This window comes from Propithecus coquereli, unplaced genomic scaffold (genome assembly GCF_000956105.1).
Source record: "Propithecus coquereli isolate 6110/MARCELLA unplaced genomic scaffold, Pcoq_1.0 Scaffold26, whole genome shotgun sequence".
Classification (NCBI taxonomy): Eukaryota; Metazoa; Chordata; class Mammalia; order Primates; family Indriidae; genus Propithecus; species Propithecus coquereli.
In genome coordinates this window covers 89,029-100,255 of record NW_012148174.1, presented here as the reverse complement: position 1 = coordinate 100,255, position 11,227 = coordinate 89,029, and the positions used below count along the sequence as shown (strand labels likewise).

Here is an 11,227-nt window from a genome sequence, read left to right as displayed (position 1 = left end):
ATAATAAGCAGGGCATCCGTGAGCTGTGCAACAACTCCAATGTATGTAATTGGAGTTCCTAAAGGAGAGAAGAGAGAAAAATAAAACATATTTGAAGAAATAATGGCCCAAAGTTTTCTAAATTTGCTGAAACTTATAAACGTACACATTCAAGCCGCTCAATGAACCCCAAGCACAGAAAATAAGAAGAAAACTACACATGGCACATCATGATAAAACTGATTAAAACCATTGATAAAGAGAAAAACCCTAAGGACAGAGAAAAAACAGAGATGCTAAAAATAACACAGACAGCCAAGTTCTCACCAGAAACAGGAAGAGACGGGGTGGAGTCACAGCTCCAAGATCCCGAAATTTATAGAGAAAAAATAAGTATCTCGAGTAGAATTCTATACCCGGAGAATATCTATGAATAAGAAATAAGAAATAAGAATAAGAAATAAGAAATGCTTTTTAGATGTTCAAAGTGGGAATAATTCATCCCCAGCAGACCTGCGCTGTAAGAAATGCTGAAGGGTATCTTGCAGGCAGAAAGAATATAGATAGAAATATAGAAACACATAAAATAATTACGTGAATAAATATGTTTTGTTTGTTTAACTTAAATGCTCTTAAAAGATAACTGAGAGGCTGGGGGTGGGGCCTAGGCCGGAAGTGGTGGGGCCTAGGCCAGAAGGGGCGGGGCCTAGGCCGGAAGGGGCGGGGCGAGAAGGTGGCTCGCCATTAAGGGGCAAAGGTTGCGTTGTGCGGCCTCGCGTTAGGCGGCCATAGCCACCGCGCCTGCGCCTCGTGACCCTGACGTGCTGCGCGCCCCGCCCACCAACGCCGCCGTCGCCCGGGAAACCGGTAGCGGCGCTGCCGGAGCGGAGCTGGTGGTGTCATGGCGGCCCCGAAGGAAGCAGCGGCCGGGCCGTTGGTGGGCGCCGTGGTCCAGGGCACCAACTCCACTCGCTTCCTGGTTTTCCATTCGAAAACGGCCGAACTGCTCGGCCATCACCAAGTGGAAGTGACGCAAGAGTTCCCCAGAGAAGGGTGGGTGGAGCAGGACCCGAAGGAGATCCTGCAGGCCGTGTACGAGTGCATCGCCCGGACGTGCGAGAAGCTCCGCCAGCTGCACGTGGACGCGTCCCGCATCAAAGCCGTGGGCGTCAGCAACCAGCGGGAGACCACGGTGGTGTGGGACCGGCTGAGCGGGGAGCCGCTCTACAACGCCGTCGTGTGGCTCGACCTGAGGACGCAGGCGACGGTGGAGAGTCTGAGCAGGAGGATCCCGGGCAACAACAACTTCGTCAGGTCCAAGACGGGCCTGCCGCTGAGCACCTACTTCAGCGCCGTGAAGCTGCGCTGGATGCTCGACAACGTGGCGGCGGTGCGGAGGGCCGTGGAGGAGGGCCGGGCCCTCTTCGGCACCCTGGACTCGTGGCTCATCTGGAGCCTGACGGGCGGCGTGCAGGGCGGCGTGCACGGCACGGACGTCACCAACGCCAGCAGGACGATGCTTTTCAACATCCACTCGCTGCAGTGGGACCGGGAGCTCTGCGACTTCTTCGAGGTCCCCATGGACATGCTTCCGGACGTCTGGAGCTCTTCTCAGATCTACGGGCGCATACGAGCGGGGGCCCTGGAAGGCGTGCCCATATCCGGGTGTCTGGGGGACCAGTCTGCTGCGCTGGTGGGACAGATGTGCTTCCAGGAAGGACAGGCCAAAAACACGTACGGGACGGGCTGCTTCCTGCTGTGCAACACGGGTCGTAAGTGTGTGTTCTCTGAACACGGGCTCCTGACCACAGTGGCTTACAAGCTAGGCAGGGACAAGCCCGTCCATTACGCACTGGAAGGTTCTGTGGCCATAGCTGGTGGCGTCATTCGTTGGCTCAGAGACAACCTTGGCATCCTAGAGACCTCGGAGGACATCGAAAAACTTGCAGACGAAGTAGGTACTTCCTACGGCTGCTACTTCGTCCCAGCTTTTTCAGGGCTGTACGCGCCTCATTGGGAGCCCAGTGCAAGAGGGATCCTCTGTGGCCTCACTCAGTTTACCAATAAATGTCATATCGCTTATGCCGCACTGGAAGCTGTCTGTTTCCAGACGCGAGAAATTTTGGAGGCCATGAACCGTGACTGTGGAATGCCACTTCGTCATTTGCAGGTGGACGGAGCGATGACCGCTAACCACGTTCTGATGCAGCTCCAAGCAGATATTCTGCATATCCCCGTGATAAAGTCCCCCATGTCCGAAACCACTGCGCTGGGAGCTGCCATGGCAGCAGGAGCTGCAGAAGGAGTCGGCGTCTGGAGTCTCGAACCCGAGGATTTGACAGTCGTCAGGATGGAACGGTTTGAACCACAGATCCAGGCCAAAGAAAGTGAAGTTCGTTTTTCTACGTGGAAGAAAGCCGTGCTGAAGTCGATGGGTTCTGTTCCGTCTCAGTCTACGGAAAGTGGTGACCCTAGTATCTTCTCCAGTCTGCCTTTGGGTTTTTTTATAGTGAGTAGCATGATAATGTTAATTGGAGCAAGATACATCTCGGGTGTACCATAACCACCACCACCACCATGGAGTCCCACGACGTGAGCTTTTTACATACTGAAAGAATCCAGCAATTCTGTCTCTGAATGTGCCGACACTATTATAGACTCTGATTTTATTTATGAAACGCTTTGCTACATGACCCATGAGAATCCTACAAGTAGACTTGTGGCTTGAAATAAAGAAAACACAGTAGAAAAACAACATAGAAACATGTGGTGTGTTTTTTAGCTCTGCATTTAAGGTTGGGCTATCTATCTCGGGGACCACTCCCCTCCATTGTTACAACATTCTGCCCCATCCTTTCTAAATTACAGGATTTCAGATTCTACCCATGAAGTCTTTTATCAAACATATTCTAAACATAAACATACTTATGGACTTAGATTTGGCTCTCTGTGGTGCACACACTTGATTAAGAGCAGTAACTAATCTCCTAAAACTGAAGGAATTTTTGTTATTATTGTTGTTTTACATAGACCCCACAAGTCCTTTCCTCTTCATAGTAGAAAGACCACAACATCTTCACTCAATGTTTAATGGAAATATTTGCTAAATTCTTACAATAAACATTTAGTATTCTCATAGCTTAGTTTCTAAGAAATACCTGCCAAATTGAAATTCTTCAGACATTTTACATGCTTTCACTAATCACAGTGAATTGTCCCATGAGTCCTTTAGGGAGAAGGACCCTTTTACCATTTTTTTTTTTTTAGCATGTCTATACCATAATAGAACAGCTCATTTATAAATTCAGAACACATTATAGCCAGTAGGTTATAAAAGGGATGGTCCTAGGCAGACCACATACGGAAACATTTTAGTATAAAGAGCTATCTACATTTTGGGGCAATATATATACCTATTATTTATCAGGAGAAACTTTAAAAGGCATTATTTAAAATTAATTATATGTTTTATGTTGATACAAAAAGTGTATTATGATTTCAGTAATATTTTTTATAACAACTTTTTATTTAATTGTCTTAGCTGAATGTATGCTCAAAAAAGAAAAAACTATGGAAAACTGCAGTTAAATATTGTTTTCAAGCAGGAAAAGATAAATGATTATTCAAACAAAAATAATAACAATATAGTATGAAGTTTAAGCATGCATAAAAGAGAACAGTAGCAAATAAGGGAATAAATGGAAGTGTAATATTTTGAAATTTATATACAGGAAGTATATAAAGGTATAATATCACTTGAAATACTGATAATTAAAAATATACCCAATAAATTCTAAAATAACAAAAGAAAAAGTTATAATTAGTAACATAGTTAAGTATGTAAGTTTGAACTATAAAAATAGTCAATTCTAAAGAAGGTATATACAAGAGATGAAAAAGGAAGACAGAAAAGTAGAAAATAGTCACACGAAAATATATTTAATCCTAACCATACCAATAAGCACATTAAATGTAAATGGTTTGATTACCCCAATTAAAAAGATTGTCATATTAGATTTTAAAAGCTATCTTCAAGAAATGCATTTCATATATAAAGAAAAAATAGCTTAAAAGTAAAAGAGTAGAAAAAAGATTTAATATTAATCAAAAGAAATATCAGAAAGTAAATTTTAGAGCAAAGAATATTACCAGTAATGAAGAATGTCATTTTGTAAATTCATCAAGAGAACATAACTATCTTAAAAATTTATGTACTTCATGATGGGGCTTCAAAATATATAAAACAAAATCTGATATAATTGAGAGAAAAAGTAGATAAATCTACAATTACAGTAAGAAATTTCAAAATCCCTTCCTCAACAATTGATAGAAAAAGCAACAGGATTTAATAAGATCTAGAAGATTTTAACGATGCTATCAAAAAATTTGCCTTAATTCACATTCATACAACATGTCATCCAGTGACAGGAGAATACATATTCTTTTCAAGTGCATATGAAACATTTGCCAAGCTAGACCATATTCAGGCCATAAACCAAGCCTCAAGAATTAAAAAAAGATTTCATATAAATTGCTATCTGAACACATTGGAATTATAAATCAACAACAAAAAAAAATCTCTGGAAAAATTCCCAATATTTGGAAACTAAATAACAAGCTTTCAGCCATAAGTTAAAGAGATAAAGAGGAAAAACAGAAAGCATTTGGAATTGAATAAAAATGAAAACACAACATCTCAAAATTTGTGAGATATTGTTAAAGCAGTACTTAAGGAGAAATTAGAATTGAAAGCATGTATTAGAAGAGAGAAAAGGTCTTGAATCAATGCTTCCCACTTCTACCTTAAGGAACTAGAAATAGAATAATTAAACATAAAGTAGAAAGAAATAGTAAAAATGAGAGCAGTAATCAATGGTATAGAAAATAGAAAACAATAGTGAAAATCAATATAACCAAAAGTTGGTTCTTTCAGAGTATAAATAAAATTGAAAAACTTTTAGCCACAATGACCAGAAAAAAAAAAAAAAAAGAAGACAAAAATTATCAAGAGAATGACACCATTAGAGGTCCTAAGGGTATTAAAAAGAATACAGAAATATGATGAAAACTTTATACCAGTAAATTTGACAACTTAGATAAAATGAACAAATTCATTGGAAAACACAAACTGCTAAAACTCAAGAAAAAGATAACCTTATCACCCTATATCTCTTAAAAAGATTGAATTTTTAGTTTTAAAACCTTCTTACAAAGAAAACCCCAGACCCAAATGCCTTCAACAGTGACTTCTTAAAACTTGTAAGGAAGAAATAATACCCATTCTACACAAAGTTTTCCAGAAAACTGAAAAGAAGGTAATATTTCAAACTCATTCTATGAGGCCAGGTTTACAGCATTATCCTGATTCCAACACCAGAAAAAAGGACATAAGGAAAAAAACTGTAGATCAATATCCCTCATAAACATAGATGCAAAAATTCTAAACAAAATTTTAGCAAAGTAAATTTAACACTATATGAAAAGAATAATATATCATGCCCAAGTGAGGGAATATATAAAGATAGGATAATGAATTAGTGCAATGAAAAAAATGAATCAATGTACTCCACCATATTAACAACTAAAACAATGATGATCTAGCACCTTTTGCATTATCCTTAATAGAAGTGGAGCCCATTCTACTAAGTAAAGTATCACAAAAATGGAAAAACAAGCACCACATGTGCTCACCGTGGAATTGGTATTAACTGATCAACACTTATGTGCACATATACTAGTAACATTCATCGGGTGTCGGGCAGGTGGGAGGAGGGTGGAGGGGATGGGTATATTCACACCTAATGGGTGCGGTGTGCACCGTCTGGGGGATGGACACGCTTGAAGCTCTGACCCGGGTGGGGCAAAGGCAACATACGTAACCTAAACATTTGTACCCCCGTAATATGCTGAAAATAAAAAAAAATTTTTAAAACTGCATGAGATAGAAGTACACAGTAACCAGAATGCCTAAAATAAGAAGACTAACCATACCAAATGTTGGTTAAGAGGTAGAAGAACTTATCTTTCATATTCTGCTTTTGGAAATGTAAAATGGTACATTTTGGAAAACAAATGTGACAGTTTCTTAAAAAATTAAATATGCATTTTTCATATTATCCTAGGTATTTAGCCAAGAGAAATAAGAACATATATCCATACAAAGACTTGTTCATAGCACTTATTATAGCCAAAAACTGGACAAAACTCAACTGTCTGTCAACAGGTGAAAAGATAAACTATAGCGCATTCATACTATGGAATACGGTTCAGCAACAAAAAGAAGTAACTATCGGTAAAAACTGTAACATGGATGAATTTCAAAGTAATTATTAAGCTGAGTGCAAGAAACCAGACCAAAAACATATGTGTGTATATAGTGTAGGATCCGGTTCATATAAAAATCACAGAAAATGCAAACTATCGTACAGTGACAGAAAGTAGATCAGTAGCTGCTTGGAAACTGGGAGGAGCTGGGGAGGGGGCAGGAGGCAGGATTATAAAAGGGCACAAAGAAAAGTTGAGAGAGGTGAATATATCCATCACATTAATTACGGTGAGGGTTTCCAGGGTAAATACACACGTCAAAATTAATCAAACTGAACACTTTAAATATCTGCAGTCAATCTTACTTTAATAAAACTATTTTTAAAAAGAAAAAAATTATTTTCAAACTCTGGAGGAATATAATAAAAGTCTGCTTAAGTAGCTTAATCTTTTCTCTATTGTGCATACCGACGTAGCCTCACCGATTCTGTAGTCGGCTAGCGTGGGGAGCACAGGTTCCCATCTCTCGCAAGTCTGTGAGCTTTATTTGAAGTCATCTGTGTGATTAGGCTGGAGTAGTGCATGCTAATGTCTAGTATCATTTAAAACAAATTAATTTCTCATTTCATTTATCTGGCTATAACTCGCAGTCTGGGACCTATTGCAAATGACCTCATGAAGAGTTACAAACAAAGACATCATCAGAAAATCAGAGTCAAAGTCCTGAAACTCAGCAGCTCATTCTCCTTCCTGTATACACACTCCTGTGATTATCGCCTTTCCTTTTTTAAAATATCTCTGCCTCTGTGTCATTTTTATAATTTAACTCGCATGATATTGGTAAATTACAGTACTTTGCCCCAAGGCTATCAAGGAGCTTCTGTATATTCTACTACAAAATGAGCTGATTAATAATTTCTCTATATTGCCACTAAGCACAACTACACGGTTAAATTACGATGACGGGGTCTCACTGCATGCATGTTATGAAACAGCGAGTCATCATTTCATGTCAGGCATGCGTGTGAGAGAGCACGAGCTGGAACGCTAACCAGAAGAAAGAAAAGCATCTAATCCGATGCTGTTTTCCAAGGATGCATTTTGTGAATTAGAGCAAGTAAGTAGAGGCTGGGAGGGGAGGAGGCAGGTGGCAGGGATGGGGTACAGGTGGAGAGGAGAGGAGAGGAGAAGAGAAGAGAAAAGAGAAACAGAGAAGACCAAGAAGGGAAAGGAATATTAAAGGTATCTAAAGAGAAACAAGATGCACTATTAAATCTAATTAAAGACGCTCTGTGTGGTATCCACGTAGAAGCTAAATCATTTCTAACGCAGCTCTAGGAATGGCAACCAGATACACTGAACTTGGAGAGATAAGCACCTCCTCCTCCCCATCCCACTCGGAATCCTGAATTAGTATCTGTTTGTGCCTGATTTCTGATGCTTATGTTATCATTTTGATATCAATACCCATAATCTCCTAAGGAAGCTATTGTCTCTCTCATGGTAAGCCCTCGTTCTCAATGCACGGGTCTAAATGTTCCATTCGACGATCCCCGTTTAGATGAAACATTTATGCACCAACTCTGACTGCAGGATATGAAACATTTGCTTCCATGCCTTTTTTTTTTAAATCTTTAATAAGATCCCCTAGGGTAATAATCTTGCAAAGTCTAGAATAAATACAACAACATCTCAGTCACCTATTTTAACCTCCCACTGAAATGACAGCTCGCGAGTCCTCTATTCGGATTGTTGCAATCAATACAAAACGCATCAACTTAATAAACTTATTATTTAAATATCCCCCGTAGTTTGCACCAACAACCTTCACAGCCCAATTTATTTGCGCCTCGGAGAAACCGCATGTGATCCTCGCTCTCTGTGTGTTTAGCATACATTACAGCTCATTATCATATCCGCGCTCAACAAACTGATCTATTTTAGAAAAAGAAAACAAAAGAAGGCTTTGACCTCTGATGGCAAAAAGCAGAGGGTAATGGAACCGTGTTAACAATCCTGTATTAAACTATCTACGAAATTCAGTTTCTTGTAACTAATCAATAAACCTCTCTTATAGTCAGTTATCAAAGGATGTTTTTCAAGCGTCATAGGAAATCCAAGTTTGGAGAATATTCACAAAGCCGAAAGTAGTAAGGAGACACTATACTGTATGTCTAGTAGCTTCGAATGAGATCTGGGCAAAAATTAGGACAAAAATGTTCTACTGACTCCAGATAAGGGTAATTCTGTTTTGCCAAAGCTTTTTCTCAGAACTGAAGTAGACGATCTGCTTCATCACACCTCCTTGTTTCCACCTGTTGAGGCCTCATGGATGTGATCAGAGCAGCGGATGAGTAGACATCGTGGGCAGGAGGCTTTGGTTAGAGTCTCTCTCTCTCTCTCTCTGATTATGAGATAAAGTTTGGCCTCAAAAGTGTATTTCACCGAATCAACTGGCCACTTCTTCCAAATTCAAATAGGCCATAGATACCTACTATGAGCTCAGTTTTACAATTAAGAACATTGAGAAAAAGAACATTACCTTCCCAATCCAAAAAAAGGTATCGTTTCAGAGTTTAGCAGATGATTTATCTGAGGAATGCGAGTACTTTCATAGAATTTAGTTTTCTTGAAAAACAATGTTCTCAAAGAAAACTTCAAGACTACTTTCACTATGTCAGATTAGGCTGGAGTTAGGTAGGGCTCGAGAGACCATCTAGCCCAACGCCTTCTGATGCAAATAAGTGAGAAACTTAAGTGACTTCCTAGACGTCATAAAAACATGTTGAAAGGAAGATTAAAAAATAACGTTTTAGAGTTTTAATGTTCCTTCAGCTTCATCCAACTGACGGTGCTTTTCTTGGACCACGTCTACCTCCGACAACTCTTTTATACTTTTTACGAGATGAAAGTAAAAGTGATAATTCTTAACTAGTGAGGTTTCCTATGAAACTCAGATGAGTAATTTGGGGCACACTCACATACTCATACACACATACCAAATTTAAGGCCAATTAAGCCAAGCACAATTCTGGAAGATTCTGAACGATGATAAAATCATTCTCCATTCTCTAAAGATTTTCTATTCCTGAAAAAAGTCATGTTTTACAGATTCTTTGGGGAGTCATTTCCTTAATCATAAAACATGCCAGATATTTACAGGAGAATGGGTAGATGTACCATTCTTTTCTAGAGACAAAGCTTGCTAATCACGCCCACAAAATTGATATCTTTTCAGATTTACCTAGTTCATCCCTTCACCGAAGGAAGAGAAGGAAAGTTTCTCCTCCTTGTTCTTCTTTTTCCTCTCCTCTCCTTCCCTCTTCGTGTTTTTCTTTTTCCTAAAACAAACCCACTGAGTCACATCATACGGTATTCACTGCCCGCATTCACACACATCGAAAGGACGGCAATCTGCTTAATGTCCCGCAGATGAACATGCTGAAATGTAGCATTGGCGACCGGGCATTTGCAGCCCACCGGGCAGCAAGCAGCAAAGTGCTAAAGACCTGGCGTGTTGCTCCGTGGAGAAGAAGGACGTCCATTCCCGTCGTGTCAAAAACAAATCATGCGCCAAATGTTTGCCTCGATAACTACTTGGACAATCATTTTCCCATCTTCCATTCATCCCTTCCCAGCCTCTACTCTTCAGCTCCAATCAACGTCTGATACTTCGTTTGTGTATATGCTCCTCTCTCATTCGTTTCTGTGAGTTCGCTCCAGTTTTGCCTGCTTACACCAGCCCCACACAGATTATGAGAATTTGTAATTAGGAATTACCAATGAGAGAAACATGGACAAAAGGCACATACATTCTTTTCCAAAATATTTTCTGTAGCATCTCATGGTGTCTCACATCTGTCATGTGATACTTTCTATAGCTGCTGCCAGAGAACTGGAGGTATTTACCTTTGGTTTTCCAGATGAAAAGGCTGCTATAAGAAGATAACCTAAGATTGAGAAAGATAAATTTTTAAATTTAGGACATACACTGTCTTAGTTTGTTTTGCTGCTAGAACAGAATACCTACGAGTGGGTAAGTTATAACGGACAGAAATTTATTGGCCCACAGTTCTGGAGTCAGGGAAGTCCAAGATCAAGGGGCCATCTTTTGAGGGCTTTCTGGCTACATCATCCCATGGCGGTAGGTAGAAGGGCAAGAGGGAGCAAGAGAGGTCACAAACTTGACCTTTTATATAACAGCACCAATCACACCCATGAGGGTGGAGCTCCCGTGGCCCAATCACCTCTTAAAGATCCTACCTCTTAATACTCGTACAAAGGCAACTGAATTTCAACGTGAGTTTTGGAGGGGACAAACATTTACACTATAGTATGAATTTCAGCTAGAAATTAGAAATCCTATGTCGGGCCACTTATCTTAAAGATTTAGAAACTGGAGTGCAGAGGAAGTTATGGTTCAAGGTCTGAGGACTGGTTTGTGCCTGATAATGCAGAGGTTAGAACCCAAGGGAACTTCTACACCGCACTTTGAAGATTTCAATTTTAAGAATAAAAACAATGTCAATTTTCTCTAAGCTCAGATTTAGAGATATTTCGAAAAGCAGTGGTAATTACGTAGGGTTTTCTCTCAAATATTCAATTAAGTCTTCAGGCAAGAAATCTCTTAGGGGAACTGAATCTAAAATTGCTTTTCTCTCTGTTTCTTCCCCTGCATTCACACTCTCTTAGTTGAGGCATCTCCATCAACCCCCGCCTGATACACCACAGTACCCTAACTCACTATCTCGTCTCATCGCTCTAATTTTCACCAGGGTTCTCCTTCCCTTTCCATTCCCTCCCCTTCTTATGGCTGTCTCTCCCTGATTTTAACATTTATTTTTTTCGCAGCTTCCCAGATCTGGCTTGGAAGGGTTGCACCCCCCCCCCCACCGCGCACACGAGCGCGCACACACACAGAGACCCCCCTGGCCTTTTAATCTCCAGGCAGAGATTAAAGTCTAAGTCTTAACTTCCTATAGTC

The 11,227-nt window shown here is 40.3% G+C and overlaps 1 protein-coding gene across 1 annotated transcript; it reads left to right on the top strand.

Moving 5' to 3' along the window:
- The first annotated feature begins 880 nt into the window (after positions 1–880).
- On the top strand, positions 881–2,542 carry GK2 (glycerol kinase 2). The gene has a single exon (XM_012647182.1). It carries the CDS (start codon positions 881–883, stop codon positions 2,540–2,542), a length of 1,662 nt encoding a protein of 553 aa, XP_012502636.1.
- Positions 2,543–11,227: the final 8,685 nt, after the last annotated feature.